The sequence below is a fragment of the Poromitra crassiceps genome (assembly GCF_964638095.1).
Source record: "Poromitra crassiceps genome assembly, chromosome: 6".
NCBI classification, from domain to species: Eukaryota; Metazoa; Chordata; class Actinopteri; order Beryciformes; family Melamphaidae; genus Poromitra; species Poromitra crassiceps.
Genome location: NC_139627.1, coordinates 13054960 through 13075528, shown reverse-complemented (window position 1 = coordinate 13075528; position 20569 = coordinate 13054960). Strand labels below are relative to the sequence as shown.

The 20569-nt window shown below is 45.0% G+C and overlaps 1 protein-coding gene across 1 annotated transcript; it reads left to right on the top strand.

Annotated features, from left to right (window-relative positions):
• Positions 1-1312: 1312 nt before the first annotated feature.
• LOC310777713 (progestin and adipoQ receptor family member 3-like) lies at positions 1313-14746 on the top strand (the record flags this gene model as incomplete). The annotated part of the gene is made up of 6 exons (XM_083638087.1): positions 1313-1503; positions 4367-4529; positions 6145-6300; positions 10040-10237; positions 12634-12724; positions 14604-14746. 6 exons carry the CDS (start codon positions 1313-1315, stop codon positions 14744-14746), a joined length of 942 nt encoding a protein of 313 aa, XP_083494213.1.
• Positions 14747-20569: the final 5823 nt, after the last annotated feature.

Here is a 20569-nt window from a genome sequence, read left to right as displayed (position 1 = left end):
CAGAGATCATGTCCGTCAACCGCAGTTGGAAAGAAGGTGAAGAGGGGGACTTCCATTCTTTCAGAATTTTCAGAGTTTTTGGCAACAGTTGTCCCCAGTGTCATAGACTGTTGCACAGCTGTGGGGAAGCCCAGAGAGGTCTCCGAGCAGCCGAAGATGGCGAGTTCTGCCTCCGGCTGAAGGGCTATTTTGTAGGCCTTAGGCTACGTTCACACAGGGCACCCAAGCCTTGCCTACGCCTTGCCTTTATCCACGCTTTTAAATAGGCGTCCTTTTTAGTCAATGAGGCTGTGTACACCGGGCGCCTGAGCGTGAACCTTGCGTCTACCCACGCCTCGCCTGACCTGCGCCGATTTTATCGTTTAGGCGTGAGTTCTATTTTCAAGCCGACTAGGCGCGTGAAGGCAGGCTTCTTCTGTCAAGCCATGAAGGAAAAACGCGACAATATCCGTGGGAAATGGCAAAGTCAACTGAATTTCAAAATAAAATGGAGTTACTACAACAGTGTTGAGCAGAGCGAGAGAGAGAGAGAGAGAGAGAGAGATTGACGGGTGGCTATCACATGGGGCTTTCTCCCCGTCGGTAAACAAATCTCCAGGACAGAGAATAGCGACCGAAGAAGCAAGATGGACAATGTTGTTGTGCCAGCACATATTCTTGCAAGATTACCTCTCTAAAAAGTCAGACTATAGTCAGACCTGGTTATACATATCCAGCATCAATAGAACATTAAATATATCAGATTTATTTTACCTACCCATGATAATTCGGGACCACACGTGAAAAAATACAGTCGGGAGAGAGGAGAGGCGCTTGTGACTCGGCTCCAGGTTCAGCGTGCAAAGGCGTGCGGTGTGATCGGTTCACGCCCAGCTCAAGGTCTGCAGGCGTAGGCATGGGTTGAGGCAAGGCAAGGCGTAGGTGCCCTGTGTGAACGTAGCGTTAAGAGTACCAGTCAAATATCTTGGCCCAGAATCCCGTCAGTGAAGGACAGAACCAGAAGGTGTGAGACAGAGTGCCCACTCTGACACCTGACACCTGTCACACAGTGGTGAGACAGAGGGGAAGAACTTGTGCAACTTATGCTTAGAATAGAGTGAAGACGATGAGCAACTTCAAATTGAATCAGCTGGTGTCTACTATTAACTGGGTTTGACAGTTATTGAGAGTTGATTTGAGTTAAGTTGTGGACCAGTGATAGTCATGTGTGCATGAATGACAGTGTACCTTTAAGACTCACCTCTGCTGCTCATTATAACGCGTTTGCCCTCTCCGGCCGACACAGCCTTAGCCCTGCAGCACAGCGGACAGGATGCTGCTGAAGATGCCACAGAAGCTGCTGAAGGCTCACTACCTGGAGCTGGGCAGCCCGCACTGGCCCGTGCTCATCCCGCAGAGGATACGACTCTACACCTACGAACAAATCCCCCTCTTCCTCAAAGAAAACCCCTACATCACAGATGGCTACAGGGCGCACCTGCCCTCCAAACTCTGCCTCAAGAGGTAACCATAGTAATAACAAGACCTACATTTGATTTGTAAAGACAGGTGCCAGGAGCCAAATATGGAAATATTTCACTTGGAGACTGTTATGCCCCAGTCTAGACACAACATGCACTGAGACCCATCTTCGTCAAGTCCCAAAATCAGCCACAATGAATGAACAAATGGATTGGATGTAAGAAAGAACAATGAATTTATAAACGATTAGAAAATGAACAGGAGTTTGCAAAAATAAACAGATGATCCTAAATAAACTAAAGTTGGAGATTGGCTTCAGAGGAGGCCAAGGCCAAAAAGTACTAACTAGGAGGTTAAGGCTTACCTAACAAAACAAGAAGAAAACAAAAGACAACACCTTACCTCCCTAGCAAGGTTATAATAGTTTTGGATTTTTTTCATTCGTTTTTATTTTTATTAGTTTTGACTTTTTGTTTTCAATTTCAGTTTAGTTTTCATTCGTTTGATCGTTTAGTTTATTTTTTATTTTTTGAAAATGCTTAGTTTTAGTTTAGTTTGTATTAGTTTCAGTGTCTTTTTTGCCCCTTTCCTCTTTTTTTTGTAATATGGGGTGTTTGTCAGGGGTGAGATTCAAAGGGGTCATAAAAGATGATAGATCTAGGAAAATATATTTCATCTCCACTCAAAATATAGGCTTATTGTGTATGAAATACTGTAAACTGACAAAGACTACAACTAAGGACATTTTCTCTTCAATTTTATTTAATTTTAGTTAGTTTTGTAAGCACACAATACCGTTTCAGTTAGTTATCGTTTTTTTCGAAAAAATGGGCTGCGCCTCCCGTGTCATCTGATCGCAAAGTCATTATAACGACTAGCCCATCAGTAATTACTGATTGGGGAGGACTGAATCCATCACTGGTATATGACTGGCCAAGTGAACGGTTCCCTCCCATAACCAGCCGGCTGAGGGAACGTGTCCCAGACCCAGAGAGAGATCTGCAGCATGCAGTAACATAGTGTATCAGACCCAGAGAGAGATCTGCAGCATGCAGTAAGGTAGTGTATCAGACCCAGAGAGAGATCTGCAGCATGCAGTAACATAGTGTATCAGACCCAGAGAGAGCTCTGCAGCATGCAGTAACGTAGTGTATCAGGCCCAGAGAGAGCTCTGCAGCATGCAGTAACATAGTGTATCAGACCCAGAGAGAGATCTGCAGCATGCAGTAACGTAGTGTATCAGACCCAGAGAGAGCTCTGCAGCATGCAGTAACATAGTGTATCAGACCCAGAGAGAGATCTGCAGCATGCAGTAACATAGTGTATCAGACCCAGAGAGACTGCAGCATGTAGTAATGTAGTGTATCAGACCCAGAGAGAGATCTGCAGCATGCAGTAACGTAGTGTATCAGACCCAGAGAGAGCTCTGCAGCATGCAGTAACGTAGTGTATCAGACCCAGAGAGAGATCTGCATCATGCAGTAACGTAGTGTATCAGACCCAGAGAGAGATCTGCAGCATGCAGTAACGTAGTGTATCAGACCCAGAGAGAGCTCTTCAGCATGCAGTAACGTAGTGTATCAGACCCAGAGAGAGATCTGCAGCATGCAGTAACATAGTGTATCAGACCCAGAGAGAGATCTGCAGCATGCAGTAACGTAGTGTATCAGACCCAGAGAGAGCTCTGCAGCATGCAGTAACATAGTGTATCAGACCCAGAGAGAGATCTGCAGCATGCAGTAACGTAGTGTATCAGACCCAGAGAGAGCTCTGCAGCATGCAGTAACATAGTGTATCAGACCCAGAGAGAGATCTGCAGCATGCAGTAACGTAGTGTATCAGACCCAGAGAGAGCTCTGCAGCATGCAGTAACATAGTGTATCAGACCCAGAGAGAGCTCTGCAGCATGCAGTAACGTAGTGTATCAGACCCAGAGAGGGGTCTGCAGCATGCAGTAACGTAGTGTATCAGACCCAGAGAGAGCTCTGCAGCATGCAGTAACATAGTGTATCAGGCCCAGAGAGAGATCTGCAGCATGCAGTAACGTAGTGTATCAGACCCAGAGAGAGCTCTGCAGCATGCAGTAACGTAGTGTATCAGACCCAGAGAGAGCTCTGCAGCATGCAGTAACGTAGTGTATCAGACCCAGAGAGAGATCTGCAGCATGCAGTAACGTAGTGTATCAGCGTAAGAACTCTCATGGGTCTGGCGTTGAGACTGCGGATTGGGTAACACCTTTGTCACACCCAGCAAACGAGAGACAACGAACCTCAAAGCCCTTTGCACACCGTTACACGCCGTTAAGCTGCCTCCTATTTGAACTTTGACCTCAGAGCACGCTGGCAAATTCGGGCGGGGCGTGACGCCAAGGGTAGCACCTTGTCTCCTACTTGGGCGACACCGCTCTCCTCGTAGAAAACTACGGCACAGCGGGCGCAGAGCCGCTTTGCCGCGGATCGTGTGTGGTGGGCTTTTCATGCTCCATAATAATAATAATATATATATAATAATAAATAATAAATAATAATAATAAATGTGTCCGTTTCAAGCGATGTAAACGTCACTGCCCACATACTTCCATGTGTCTTTCACGTTGGTATCATGTTAAGCAAAACATCCACTAGCTGGCAGTAGAGAGTCAAATGTGAGTGTGTGTGTGTGTGTGTGTGTGTGTGTGTGTGTGTGTGGTACTGCTCCGTTCAGAAAAAATGAATGCAGGGTACTGACATAAAGCTCTGTCCATCTGCGTATCCATATTTAACGGTGAGCATAATTGGGCCTATCACACACTGTTTTGCGGAAACATAACGTTCAAATCCGGAAACTGTAGCAAAACAGTACACAGCGTTTTCAGATTGAACATACCCCCGACTTGTTGGTGTGTTTTCCTCCTCTTCCTGTGCAGTATCTTCATCCTGTCCAATGAGACGGTGAACATCTGGAGCCACCTGCTGGGCTTCCTGCTCTTCTTCTCTCTCGGGGTCAACGACCTGTCTTCTGTGCTGCCCGCCTCCGGGGCCCACGGGGAGGACTACGTCATCTACGCTATTGGCCTCTTCTGCTTCCAGGTACATGCATCTGGGAGTGTGTGTGTGTGCGTGTGTGTGTGCGTGCGTGCGTGCGTGCGTGCGTGTGTGTGTGTGTGTGTGTGCGTGCGTGTGTGTGTGTGTGAGAAGACTGATTCTTTTAAAGTCCCTGGAAACCAAAAATAAATGTGTTTTGAGTTTGTCACACCACAGAAAAATGTGTTACTAACTACCCTGCCAAATTTGAATTAAAAATTATTAATTACATTGGAAGTGTCGGCAAGTACGTATGTAAAATTTAGGAATGGGCATTTTAAGTAATTAATATAGTATATTAATATAAGTATTTATTCATTCTTGCATCGGGGGGAAACGCAGATGTGTTGTTTGCGTTTTCATCCTGTCTAACGTTAGAGCTGTGTGTGTGTGTGTGTGTGTGTGTGTGTGTGTGTGTGTGTGTGTGTGTGTCTGTGTGTGTGTGTGTGTGTGCGTGTGTGTGTGTGTGCTGTCTGTTGTCTGTCTCTGTGCTCTCTCGTTTCTCAAGCTCGCTGCACCCCGCCCACATGTATCAGCGGGCCGACACAGGTGCTGCCAATTGTGCACAAATGGTCTCTCCCTCTCTCCGAGCTCTGAGTATGAACACCTCGGCCCGAGCGGCGGAGTGCGCTCCCGGTTTGCGGAGCTCCGCCTTGCGCTGCCTTCCTGGAGTATGTCCTGTGCATTACGCTCCCCGACCGACCTGGGAATTGTGCCTGTTGACGAGAGCGATTTAAACACAGCGACAGAGCGATTCCAAAGGGTTGAATCAAGCGACAGGGGGAAAAATAAATATCTCGGTGTGAACAAAGCTTAAGACTTTTCACGTGTTTTCAGCAACTCATTTCTAACATGTAATGTGCTTCGAAAACAAATCTCTGAATTTGGTTTTTTAGGGACTTTACTAACTTGATTCCTTCATTCCAACACTATAAGGACCAGTTAATTTGATTCACCTTTGTAAAAATGACAGGTTTGCATCTCCTGCCACAGGTGCTTTGCCAGTTGGTCTCTACCTGCCCAGGTGTGTAAGCTAAGCTGTGTGTAGGGTTAGCTGTTGTTGTAATGACGAGGTATGCCGTGTTACAAAGACGAAATAGACGTGGTTGTGTAGCCCAGTGACTGTTACGATGCAGCTGCTGTGTTTAACTTGTTACATGTGTGTGTGTGTGTGTGTGTGTGTTTTGTGTAGCTAGTTGTGTAGCACCCGATAATGACAGCCAGATGTGATCAATTGTTGTGATAAAATGTCCCTCAAAATCGATCAGAAATATGATTAAACCATAAATAACATCACATGATCACAAAGGGGATTTAACATGTTTTTAGCTGACCATGAATAAAAATAATGTTGTCATACTGACTAATAATGTATCAACTTGAGTTATTAATATCCTCTTGTTCTTAGTTTATTATTTTGTTAGTCAGTATCATTATGTCATCAAACTGCAGGTTACACATCTTTTAAAAGATCACCCTGTTGGACATGATCCCTCATGCACTGACAAAAGAATAAAGATGTACGCATTTGTGTTTGACGTTGTGTATACAGAAAGTAAGCCTCACGTCACGCCCCAGTGTATAACTGCTGTGTGTGTGTGTGTGTGTGTGTTCCCTCCAGGTGTGTATGCTGTGTTCGGTGGGGTATCACCTGTTCTCCTGTCACCGGTCAGAGAAGACTTGCCGGCGCTGGCTGGCACTGGACTACGCAGGGATCTCTGTGGGCATCCTGGGCTGCTACGTGCCAGGGATCTTCTACGCCTTCTACTGCAACGCTGTGAGTCAGTCAGATCTACTGCAACTCTGTGAGTCAGTCAGACCTACTGCAACTCTGTGAGTCAGTCAGACCTACTGCAACTCTGTGAGTCAGTCAGACCTACTGCAACGCTGTGAGTCAGTCAGACCTACTGCAACTCTGTGAGTCAGTCAGACCTACTGCAACGCTGTGAGTCAGTCAGACCTACTGCAACTCTGTGAGTCAGTCAGACCTACTGCAACTCTGTGAGTCAGTCAGACCTACTGCAACTCTGTGAGTCAGTCAGACCTACTGCAACGCTGTGAGTCAGTCAGACCTACTGCAACTCTGTGAGTCAGTCAAACCTACTGCAACTCTGTGAGTCAGTCAGACCTACTGCAACGCTGTGAGTCAGTCAGACCTGGCTTCAGCAAAACCATTCCTTTCATTGTCCATTAACCTGTTGTTTATTCGTTTGGTCTGTGAAATGGTGAAAAATATCTATCACTTTTTCCCCAAAGCCCAATATGACGTCCTCAGATGTCTTCTTTTGTCCTGACACATTCAGTTGACTGTCATAGAAGACTAAAGAAACCAGAAAATATTAGAATATAATACAGTGGACTCCTCTTATAGTGTTCACCTTGGGGGACGGGTCAAATTGATCACTATAAGCGGACGATCGTTATAACCGCTTTTTTTCTTTCTTTTTCTTTATTCCTCATGCAGATTACCATCTAACTGACATGTGCATGGATACAGTACATATAATGTAAAGGAATGTTATTGACTTTAAAAATCCATACAGTAAGTCAGGCCTCCAGCTGTTTCAAACACAGAGACGCCCCAATCTCTCCACAGACAGAGATGCCGCGATCTCTCCATATATACGTACATACAGACATGCACAGAGTATCGCTGCTGTATCTTGTTGGCTCATTTTTGGCAGTTTGTAAGTAAATAATAATAAAATGACAGTAGTTTTAGACATTTCCATTAGACTTTTCCATTGTTCTCAGGTGGGACAAGGCCCAAAGTGATCACTATAAGCGGAGTATTGATCACTATAAGTGAATTAATTATACAGCATCTGTATTCACCTTATGTTGCCACGCCCACTTTTTCTCTTCCTTGTAAGACGCAATTGTATTTGTTCTTCCGGTTCAGCGTTAGCCGGCCGGTAAACATCGATAAACTGTAAACTATGAATGAAGTTTGGCAACATTCAGCAGCTACACTGCGGCCAACTTCAGTTACATGCTCATAGCGTTACTGCTGCGAGGAGCCGATGGCTGTACCCGGTCGGCATTTAACGTCGACAGTGTTTTCTCACTGCCAGGAGCCTAACTGTAACTGTAACTGTAACTGTAACTGTAACTGTAACTACAGTAGGGTTTGACAGATACTAGTCCGACCCGGTCACACAGCCAGTGCTATTCGCTGCTCCTCAAAAATGTCCAAATAGGCGTTATTCTGATAAACTGATCACTTGTGGAATGTTACGTTCTCATCCGAAAAAATATTAAAACTTTATAACAGTTTTTTGCTTGAAAACAGCTTTTTGGTAAGTCTAAAAATGATAAAAGTGGGAGTAATCTACTTCCGGGTCTAAAACGGAAAGACGATTACAAAACGACGTTATGCAGAAGCGTCCTTATATGGGCAAATGATAAGGTGAATAGGAATGATTCGGGACCAAGCTTTTTGATCAATATGAGCGATTGATCACTATAACTAACTGTGATCACTATAAGCAGATTCCACTGTATATTCCTTTACCAATTATTTATCAAGTAAAAACACAAAACAGCAAACATTTTTGCTGGTTACAGCTTCACAAATGCCAAGATTGTCTGCTTTTCTCTGTTTTATATCGTTATAAAATAAAGACACAAGGGAGTTTTCAGCAGTTTTAAGAATCACTTTGGGCTCTGGGAACTTGTGATCGGCAAGTCAAAAAAATTATCCATCAAAAAATCCATCAAAGAAATAATCATCGATTAATTCAGTGTTTCAACTGGTGGGTAGTGACCCAAAAGCGGATATGTGCATGAGAAAAAAAAGTTATTCTACTCATTGAGGACGCTGGCGTACGCGGCCAACATGACTGTCTTTCAGAGGCTGTTTGCGGGCTTATTTTTAAAGCCAGAGTGAAGATACTTTGCACAGTGCACCTGAACGCAACATGCAAGATACCCGCTGAATAAGTGTCCAAATGTTCATGTCATTCTGGCCAATACTCCACTTCTGTCATAGCATTTCAGTCTGGAATATGGAATATCTTTCAATAATATATGATTTAGCTGCTAAATTGTCAAATACCGCTGTCTGCTTGCTACCCAGGCACTTATGTATGTACTTAACCTAACTAACTATCCGGTGTGCACAACATTGGGCTGACACCCCAAAAACCTACAATCCGCTACAGAAAAATGTATATTGTTTGTTTATTAACTGGCCCCTGGCCTCCTATCATTTCACGAAAGTGGCCCCCGGGCAAAGCAAGTTGAGTATCCCTGACCTAAGGCTTAGTTCACACCGGGCACCCAAGCCTTGCCTACGCCTTGCCTTTAACCATGCTTTTAAATAGGCGTCCGTTTTAGTCAATGAGGCTGTGTACACAGGGCGCCTGAGCGTGAACCTTGCGTCTACCCACGCCTCGCCTGACCTGCGCCGATTTTATCGTTTAGGCGTGAGTTCTATTTTCAAGCCGACTAGGCGCGTGCAGGCAGGCTTCTTCTGTCAAGCCATGAAAGAAAAACGCGACAATATCCGTGGGGAAATGGCAAAGTCAACTGAATTTCAAAATAAAATGGAGTTACTACAACAGTGTTGAGCAGAGAGAGAGAGATTGACGGGTGGCTATCACGTGGGGCTTTCTCCCCGTCGGCAAACAAATCTTCAGGAGAGAGAATAGCGACCGAAGAAGCAAGATGGACAATGTTGTTGTGCCAGCACATATTCTTGCAAGATTACCTCTCTAAAAAGTCCGACTACTATAGTCAGACCTGGTTATACATATCCAGCATCAATAGAACATTCTGAAAATTGGATCGCGACTTAATGACTATGGAAAAGAAAACTGTGAGTCAGAAAAAACAAACGAGATAAATAGGTCATTAGTTCCCAGCTCCCCATAAAACTCTGTTTTATGGGAATGATCAGGTTGGTTGACCATTCAGATTGTTAGGCTGAAACAGAGGGGGGGGGGGGGGGGGGGGTTATAGTTGTATTGATTTTTTGTTATTATTTATCTTTTTGTATCGCCCCTCTCCTCTTTGTATCACCCCTCTTCACTCACATCTGCTTTGCACCCTCCTCTGACTATCTCTCCTTTACGTTTTTATGTAACCTTTCTTCCTATTCCTCTGCTCCACCTCACCTCACCTCGTCTCTGTGTCCTCCCTCCCTCTATGTCTCTGTGTCCTCCCTCCCTCTCTGTGTCCTCCCTCCCTCTCTGTCTCTGTGTCCTCCCTCCCTCTATGTCTCTGTGTCCTACCTCCCTCTCTGTGTCCTCCCTCCCTCTATGTCTCTGTGTCCTCCCTCCCTCTATGTCTCTGTGTCCTCCCTCCCTCTCTGTGTCCTCCCTCCCTCTATGTCTCTGTGTCCTCCCTCCCTCTATGTCTCTGTGTCCTCCCTCCCTCTATGTCTCTGTGTCCTCCCTCCCTCTATGTCTCTGTGTCCTCCCTCCCTCTCTGTCTCTGTGTCCTCCCTCCCTCTCTGTGTCCTCCCTCCCTCTCTGTGTCCTCTCTCCCTCTCTGTGTCCCCCTCCCTGCTGTAGTTCTGGCGGCAGGTGTACTTGGTGACGTTGCTGTCTCTGATCCTGGCGGTGTTCTGTGCTCAGGTACACCCTCGGTACCTGAGCAGCGACTGGCGGCGCCTGAGGACGGCCATCTTCTGCTGCGTGGCCGGCTTCAGCGTCATCCCCGCCGCACACTGGGTCTGGATGAACGGGGGCTTCACCTCCGACGTGGTGCAGGTCAGAAAGGAGCAGCAGCGCTGGAGAGTCTCGCAGTAGCGCAGCCATAGATCGAATCCAAAGGTCCCTTGAATTTGATGTTGTGGAGAGATGAACCCTGACATTTGCTCGGGAAAACTTTTGCCGTCTTTAAAAAAAGACGGGAAGAGTAGGCTAGTCCCGCACGGTCGCAAAGACTCCTAGCAAGGTGTTAAACAACACCTAGAGCAAGCACCAATCAAATGACTGGAGATGTTGTTACAGCACGTTTCACAGCACCCAACACAATCTAATTACTGATCATCTTGTGCGCTGTCACATCAGGTGCGTTTATCTTGACCAACTCAGGTTAGATGGATCTTGCCAGATTTTCTGCCTTGGAATTCCAACAGCAGCATAACCAGCAGCGTAAAGCCTCCAAAGGTGGAAGAAGCAGATGGAGAACACAGATGATTTGCAATAAAAAAGCGACGCTGATGTTTGGTGGAGGTTGGGCTTTGCAAAACGTCCCCCAACATCTTTGAAAAAACAGTTTTAGGCAAACAAGGAGATTTAGGCATGAACACAAAGGCTGATAATGTGTATATCCTGTTTATTTATTACTGTTTTAATGTCTAGAGTAGCCAGATGGACATGGCACGCCATGCTGCTCTAGTGTATATTAAATGGCCACTAGATGGCAGTGTGAACCATGTAGTGGTTACCACTTACACAGTAGGATTATCATAACCTACATTAGTGGTTCCAACCTTTTTGGCCCGTGACCCCTTAAAATACAGCAAAGTCTACCTGGGAACCCTCGTCACATGTTGCATTGTCTACTACTTAAGTCAGAGGTTCTCAAATGTTTTTCAGCCATGGCCCCCTTACAAGATAGAAAATATACCCCGGACCCCCTCATTCTGATTTGTGATTTTGGGCTAAGCTTAATTGTTTCCACGGTAACGTGCTTGACTTTTAATTTGATAGGTTTGTTATTAGAATGTAATCCATGAACCATTTTAGATTTAAAGCATAAACTGTTTTCGTTGAACTATGAAGATTTTGCAAAAAAAAATATATATATTTTTTTTTTATTACATTACATTTACATTACGTCATTTAGCAGACGCTTTTGTTTTGTCCAAAGCGACTTACAATATCACAATTTGTCAACAGTCCAGAAAACCACTATGCAAAACAATAAATGACAGCCAAGATATTTTGATAGACTAGCACCATGTAGGAAGTAGTTTGAGAAGGAATAAGTAACATGTAGCATTTTATTTTTAATTATTAAAAAAAAAAAAAAAAAATTACTTGAAAACTTTTCGCGGACCCCCTGGCAAAGTGCCACGGACCCCTGGGGGTCCGCGGACCCCCATTTGAGAACCACTGACTTAAGTTACTGATTATTGTCTTGGTTCATCTGTTAATTGTTTTGTCCATAAAATGTCAGAAAATAGTGAAACATATCTGTTGTAGTTCCCCACAGTCCAAGGTTACATCTCCAAACGTGTAGTTTTGTCTGACTAACAGTCCAAAACCTAAAAATATTCAGTTAAATCATCACATTTGAGAAGCTGAAAACAGCCCCTCCCAACACTAAATGCAATGATTCAGTTGTCAAAATAGTGGCTGATTAATCTTCTGCTGATCGTCAAATCGACTAGATCAGTGGTTTTCAAACTGCGGGGCGCACCTCCCCTGGGGGGTGCCAGAGAGCTTCAGTGGAGGCGTGACGCGATGGGCAAAAAATTGAAGAAGAAGAAGAAGAAACTCTGGTAGCTAACTTCAGCTATGCGTGCCGTGGTGGAGCAAAATGAAATGCCATTAGTACCTACAGTGAGAGTGGCGACAGCGTCTGGTGCGAGCAGAAAACTGAGGAAGTGATTATTTAAATTGACATTGTGTGTCCAAAATGTTTTCTGTATCCTATCCTGTCCTATCATCTCACGACCCCTTTGATCAATCCAGTGACCCTGTGTGGGGGTCCCGACCCCCAGGTTGGAAACCACTGACCAACAGCACCATATTTGTGTGTCGATACCATTGACTGTATATAATATCCATAACAAATGGCATGTTAGTATATTATTTAAACCTTTGGACAGGCATGCCTAGTCGAATATTCGAAAATCCTAACTCATCCCTAAGTCTTAGATGACATTTTTATACCTCTAAATAGTATGTTGGAACTTTGGTGAGGGAAATGTTATACCTCTAAATAGTATGTTGCAACTTTGGTGAGGGAAATGTTATACCTCTGTATGTTGGAACTTTGGTGAGGGAAATTGTTTTTGGTTTTAGTGTGACATTTTCACAGCAGGCTAAACCCAACTCAACACTCGACTACACGGACTGTATTCTGTGTGTGTGTGTCTGTGTGTGTGTGTGTGTGTGTGTGTGTGTGTGTGTGTGTGTGTGTGTGTGTGCAGCTGTTCCTGCCACGTATCTTGGTGATGTACCTGATAGCTGCATCTGCCTTCCTGTTCTATGTCACCAAGGTCCCTGAACGCTACTTCCCTGGTGAGTCTCTCTCTCTGTCTCTCTCTCTGTCTGTCTGTCTGTCTGTCTGTCTGTCTGTCTGTCTGTCTGTCTCTCTCTCTGTCTGTCTGTCTCTCTCTCTGTCTGTCTGTCTGTCTGTCTCTCTCTCTGTCTGTCTGTGTGTGTGTCTCTCTCTCTCTCTCTCTCTCTGTCTGTCTGTCTCGGTCTCTCTCTGTCTGTCTCTCTCTCTCTGTCTGTCTGTCTCTCTCTCTGTCTGTCTGTCTGTCTGTCTATCTGTGTGTGTCTCTCTCTCTCTCTAGGCTCTTTCATACACAGATCGCGCAAAAGTTGCCGTTTAGGAGTCCCGTAAAGCGAGCCGCCTCGCCACAGAAATTGCTTTCACACGAGCCAAGCAGCACGGCCACATTACCGTGCTGCTCTGTACTTTCAGGTGAAATCCCCCGCTCCCGCATTGAAAGGCGAGTGGAGGTATTTCCAGCTCCTCCTAGCCCAAATTAATATTTTCATAGGTTAGTGTAGCCTAGGCTACTGTATGATGAACGAATTAATTCAACAACAATACTTCCCTCCCTCCTTCTCCTAGTCCGCTGAGCTGGGAGGATAGGTGCACTCGCATGGTGGGCGGACTCGCCAAAACGGGCTCCGCCGCCGCACTCGCAAGGTGGGCGGGCAGATCGATATGGTGTCCTACTAAAATTGAAACGATACACGACCGCCCGCATATCAAACAGCTGCAGTCTGCATAACGTTCGTCGGGGGAATAGTATGGGCTATAAATGCACATGACTAATAACGTTAGTAGTTTTTGTAAGGGAATGCACAGAGCTGATTTCGAGAGGGAATAACCTCAGACCAATTCGCCACAGACAGCTATAGCCCTCTGAAGCTTATTATTATATCCGTTAATTGTAGCCTACCTACTAATGTCAACATCGTTTGAGCATAAAGCCTAACCGCACGCAGCATTCCTCCTGGCGTCCCTGCAGTCATGATTGTATAGGCTACTTTTTTTACTTTCACTCCTGCACTTTCGTGCTACATGAGGTGATTTCCCCTGTAATTTTTTTATGAATGAGCTGACCATTCGCACCTTTTCCGGCTCGCTGCGACAACCTTTCAAGTGGAGGCGGGTTGCCAGGTAACCCGGCGCTGTTACTACCTCCCGTCGCGGGACAAAAGGCGTAAAACAATTGTCCACCAAAGCGCATTCACGACTTTCACATCGGAGGCGCTAATCCTATTTTCCGTGCATTTTTCGGCTTTCATAGCCGGTGTGAAAGAGTCTTCTGTCTGTCTGTCCCTCTCTGTCTGTCTGTCTGTCTCTGTCTCTCTTTCTCTCTGTGTCTGTCTCTGTCTGTCTCTCTCTGTCTCTCTCTCTGTCTGTCTGTCTCTCTCTGTCTGTCTGTCTGTCTGTCTGTCTGTCTCTCTCTCTCCCTGTGTGTTCAAGCCTGATCCCTGTTACTTTCTAGATTGTTAAACCTATTCTTAAACACTATTTTCTCTGACCTTTTGATAGAAGAAATTGACAGTATGTATGGCTGGCTGGAAGGCCACTTTACAGGCTTAGTATACTCTTTGTGATATCTGAACGACACTGGAATACTCGTTCTCAGTAATAGGCCGACTCCTTCAAAATAATACTGTTAAAAAAGATTTCTTTCTGAGGCACTGCAACCGAATCCTCAAAACCTGAACCGCGGCTTAATCATTTGTATTGTATTGTATTGTATTGTATTGTATTGTATTGTATTGTATTGTATTGTATTGATGTATTGTAGCAGGTGACAACCAACTCTGTTCCAATATATCATCTGTTATCTGTTTCCCTCTCCTCTCCTCTCCTCTCCTCTCCTCTCCTCTCCTCTCCTCTCCTCTCCTCTCCTCTCCTCTCCTCTCCCAGGCCATGTGAACTACCTGGGAGCCAGCCACCAGGTATGGCACGTGCTGGTGGTGGTAATGTTTTATTGGTGGCACCAGACCGCTGTCACCATCATGCACTTCAGACACAGCCAGTCCTGCCCGGCCCACACCAGCAGAGGCTAGCACTGAAACGCTGAAACGGATTCAATGAGTAATGACGCGAAGGCTAGATGTATGCTAATGTAGGCTAACAGCTACGCTGCTGATGAGCAGCTAATGGTCAGTAGACACTGAGGGCACATCCCATTTCTCTTATGCCATCAGCTATACGGCATCGCGTTAATTACGTAGCGCAAATGTGAAGAATATGTGAACGAAATGGCAGAAACCGCATAAGTGTCAAGTGGCCCGTCGTACGATACCGATGTGTGACGTCGATGACGTTGAGTTCATCCACAAGCCGTTTTAGCTGTGAAAAAAGAAGGAGAAGCTGTGATCCACTGCCACCGTCATCAGACACAGACTTCAGAGGAATGGGACGGGTCATTTCTCTCAATACATATCTCCTCGTTTCCTCTCAGCTCAGTGGGAGCGACTAAGACGCAAGGAAAAGATGCAAGTGAGGGACACGTGAAATTAAGAGAGATGGGATGTACCCCAAGGCTGCGGTCCAATAGTGTTTTTTTTTATTAGGAAGGTTCCTAACAAAGTGAAATGACCCGGGAAGTATCTAAGTTGATGATAAGAGGAACAGTGCGTCAATGCTTCACTTATCTCCTTCAGCATAGGATACGCTGGTCCATCCTTTATGAAAAGGAATGGAGATGATGTTGTCCCACAATTCCTTGCGGCAGCAACATTTAAAGCGACACACCGTCGGCTCGGATGTCCACGCAAACAAACGATCAACATAACCGACCATGGACGTGGACACACAGATCATCATGCAAGTTACCGTTGCTTATTAAGCATTTTCCACCTTATGCCATAACCTATGGTTAGATGTTTTGAACTTTCAACAATGAACCCATAGGCCAACTATGAACGTTACACCACTGGTGTCAAATGATCAAAGTGAAGTTACCAGTTGTGACTGGTAGCCTATATTCCTTTTTTATTCGTTTGTCCATGTTTATACAGCCTGCATGAACAACAGGGTAAGAGCACAAGGGGCAAAGTATCTAAAGCTCTTTTCAGACATGCAGTGAACCCGTGAAGATATCCAGACGTTACTCATGCAGTGAACTCGTGAAGATATCCAGACGTTACTCATGCAGTGAACTCCTGAATATATCCAGATGTTACTCATGCAGTGAACTCCTGAATATATCCAGATGTTACTCATGCAGTGAACTCCTGAATATATCCAGATGTTACTCATGCAGTGAACTCCTGAATATATCCAGATGTTACTCATGCAGTGAACTCCTGAATATATCCAGATGTTACTCATGCAGTGAACTCCTGAATATATCCAGATGTTACTCATGCAGTGAACTCCTGAATATATCCAGATGTTACTCATGCAGTGAACTCCTGAATATATCCAGATGTTACTCATGCAGTGAACTCCTGAATATATCCAGATGTTACTCATGCAGTGAACTCCTGAATATATCCAGATGTTACTCATGCAGTGAACTCCTGAATATATCCAGATGTTACTCATGCAGTGAACTCCTGAAGATATCCAGATGTTACTCATGCAGTGAACTCCTGAATATATCCAGATGTTACTCATGCAGTGAACTCCTGAATATATCCAGATGTTACTCATGCAGTGAACTCCTGAAGATATCCAGACGTTACTCATGCAGTGAACTCCTGAATATATCCAGACGTTACTCATGCAGTGAACTCCTGAATATATCCAGATGTTACTCATGCAGTGAACTCGTGAAGATATCCAGACGTTACTCATGCAGTGAACTCCTGAATATATCCAGATGTTACTCATGCAGTGAACCCGTGAAGATATCCAGACGTTACTCATGCAGTGAACTCCTGAATATATCCAGATGTTACTCATGCAGTGAACCCGTGAAGATATCCCGACGTTACTCATGCAGTGAACTCCTGAAGATATCCAGATGTTACTCATGCAGTGAACCCGTGAAGATATCCAGATGTTACTCATGCAGTGAACCCGTGAAGATATCCAGATGTTACTCATGCAGTGAACTCCTGAATATATCCAGATGTTACTCATGCAGTGAACCCGTGAAGATATCCAGACGTTACTCATGCAGTGAACTCCTGAAGATATCCAGACGTTACTCATGCAGTGAACCCGTGAAGATATCCAGACGTTACTCATGCAGTGAACTCCTGAAGATATCCAGACGTTACTCGGATGTGCTGTATGTATGAACACATTATTGTCCGTTGTGAGCGCGCTCCCACACAAACAGATCTTACCCACCCAAGCCGTTAGTCCTATGTCCGTGTCGCTTGCAGAGCAGTGCGTGTTTAGATTAATCTTCCCTTGGACTATGTACAACCCCCTGTCTGCCAGCTTGAATCATGAAAATGCAACAAGAACATGATAATGTTACATTATGCTAAATATTCGAATTGAAAACGGGTCACATATGACTTGAATTTCCAGCATCTATTGTTACCGTGACCACTATTTGGCAAGCACCCAGGTGTCACGTGACCAAGCACCCAGGTGTCACGTGACCAAGCACCCAGGTGTCACGTGACCAAGCACCCAGGTGTTTGTGGTTGAGCTCTATAACAATGCAAACGGGATACAGGATCATCGCAAACTGCTCAATCTTTCTGGCACATCGCCACCCCTCATTTTCTAACCTGTTATCCATATCGCTAGAATAATGCATGAAGGCTTTTTCATGGAGTAGTGATAATCGCTTTCTGAAAAATATATCTCTGATATACATTACATTACATTACATTAAAAAATGTATTTAAATCTGTCTCGCATAAATTACACACAGCGATTCCCGCAGCACTACGTTATGCCCCCAAGCTCTCTCTACACCAGAGGATTTCCTCATGTGTGAAAAAACAACAATGCCTCTTATGAAAGGGTAACTCTGGGGAATATCCAGACCTGATTCAACGGACATAGTCCAGAGTTCATGTCTGAAAGTGGCTATAGATGCACTTTTAGTAGTCCATCTTCGGAACATTGTCTCACCCCGGTGGAGGTCCACTCCGTGATGTCATGATGTCATGATTGTTTCACCATGGTGGAGTGTACAGACGCATGACGTCTATAACATTCACCGTCGTGCAATTGCAGTTGGATTCTCTTAGCTTATCTTTTCCATATGAATTCTCCTTCATGTCTTTCCTTGACCTCATGACGTTTTCCATCGATGATCAAGGAAAAGTGGTTAGGAAAAGACTATTTGACCGCAGCCAAACTCTCCAGCTGGCAGCTGATGATGCATTCAAAGGGTTCTTCTCACCAATTAGCTGCAGATTAGCAGCTGCTAACTACTTATCAAGCAGCTAGTAACAGCCATAAGATCCTGACTGTTACTGTAGCTGCCAGGCTGTGACAGGTAACCACAGGACAGTATTGGCTAGCTATTCGTTATCTAGTCACTGGTTACTGCGGCGCCGCTGGTAGCCCCTGGCCGGCTGTTGTGGCAACCAGTACTCATTGGCTAACAGTGGCTAGGAGTTCAAGTGCAAAATTGTTTATCACAAAAGGCTAGCAGTGTCTGGACTGTCTAGTACGGTGTGACTGTTGGCAAGCGGCTAGCAGAGCCACCAAGTGGCTGGTTCAATCCTCAGAGACTGCAGACAGGTGTCACCAGGCCAGGTTCTCCTAACGGCATGAAAATATGGCATACAAGACTCTGAGATGGATCACAAGCTGTGGACCAGGCCATGGGGCAGGAGCTTCAGTTCCTCCTAGAAACAGCCAGAGCTTTGCGGTTCTCTTCCACTCCAGGCTGTCGCTACGTGACTGTGGGTTCAAGCCCACCTGGTTTTTTAGATTTCCGGGCATCTGAATCGCTCTACTTTCGTGTTATGGAGGACAATGTTACATGTTGCCGTCAATTGTTTTGAGCTCAGAGAAGTGGCCGAGGCTGGACCAGAGTGGAACCTGGCCAAACATTTTCTATCAATCAGGAATGTGGATTTTGTTGCGTTTGTCAGTACCTCTGGGGTTATTTTGGACATAAACCTCATCATACTTTCTCTAATTTTGAACTCTGAACACATCCAGTGTTCCAGCAGGATCTTAAAACTAAATAGCCTGTGTGAACAATGATTTTTTTTGTGTGTTTTTGTTTTTATCCAAGGCTTTCTATACAAGTACAGAAAGTATGAAATATCAAGCTCCAGTCAAATAAAATACAAAAAAGTTAACAACAACCATAAATTCACCAGCGCACTGTGAATTGCCCATTGCTATGCCTCTAAATATTGGCAAATTTGCAACTAACAGTTAAAGGTGTAAAACAATGAATGATCAATCTGCACTATGTAATAAAGTGCAGAAACGAAAAACAGAAAATATGTAACCCTATATAGGCCACAGTGTATTCTGTTCTCTCCAATACTTGAAACGTTTTGTGTAATTTTTCTGTTATGCTCTGTTATCTGGAGTCTGGAACAAATCTGACAAGTATGTACTTTGATAACCCTTTACAGTGTGTTAAAGCTGCAATAGGTAAGATGTTTCTGTGAAAATACACCTCTCTCATCTTAACTCACAAAGAGGAAAATACACCTGCCTCGTCTTTTTTTTCTGATTCCCCCTCACTTTCTCCCCAATTATACTTGGCCAATTTCCCCCTGCTGCCTCGGTCGCTGCTCCACTCTCTGCTGATCTAGGGAGAGTTGTGGACTAGCACCATGCTTCCTCCGACACATGCGCAGTTGCCAGGCGATTCTTTTCACCTAACAGCGGGGAGCTTCACCGGCACGACGTAGCACATGGGAGGATCACCACGCTATTCCCACCAGTTCCCTTCCGCCCCGAACAGGCGCCCCGACCGACCAGAGGAGGCGCTGGTGCAGCGACCAGGACACATACCCCTAAACCGCTTTCCCACCCGCAGGCACAGCCAGTCGTGCCTGTATGGATGCCCGACCAAGCCGGCGGTAACACGGGGGTGCGATAACCTGCGACCCTCGTGTTGGTAGGCAGGGAATCTACTGCTGCACCACCCGGACGCCCCACCTGTCTCATCTTAACTCACAAAGAGGAGGGAAGAGAGTCGTGTCCCCACTAGTCTCAATTCATATGCCTGTCACACATTTTGTTTTGGTCTTAGGGGGCGGTCCTCAACCACTTTTCAGGAGTTGTGCAGCAGACGTAGGTATCTATGTATGGCTGGCTACTGTGAGACTATGTCCCCACTAACAGAGACGCTGTCCATTCAACACATATGCTGTAGGTGCCATACCGTGGAAAACAGGACTCTCCCTGCCTCTGTGAGTATAGTTGTAGAGTTGCATGGTCTGTCAAACCATGGTGAAAGTATTTAAACGCACGGTCGCCAACTAAATCCACACAATCCATATTAGAAAAAAGGCAGCTCTAAACGAGCCGTTTGGAATTCTGTAATAACTAATAGACTAGCAAAGTGTCTTAGGGGATGATGTCATTATTTATTACCGGAGAGTTTCCCTTACGCGTAGCTGCCGGCCGCGGTTTCCGTGTGATTGTTGCGATCAAAAATGCTTTGATTTTGCAGCAGCTTTTCTCTAAAATTGCGGGTTAGGGTTCAAAAAATAAAAGTGCAAGCCCCTGCAAAGATTGCGGACATTAGTTGAATTGGCATTGTCGCAAAAGGGAGGGACTGGTTAATGTGCTGAAATAAAGCCTCTCTGTAAAGGGTTTAAAGTACTTTTAATAGGTGTTTTTCCACAGTACACTTTGGTACAGGTTCGGTTCCATATTTTATCACGTTATTATTATTTTTTTATATATCAACTCAATCATGTCTGCACTTAATTTGCCTTATTTTCTTTGTGTGTTTGAGCGTACAGATCAAAAACCTGTTACAATCTGTATTC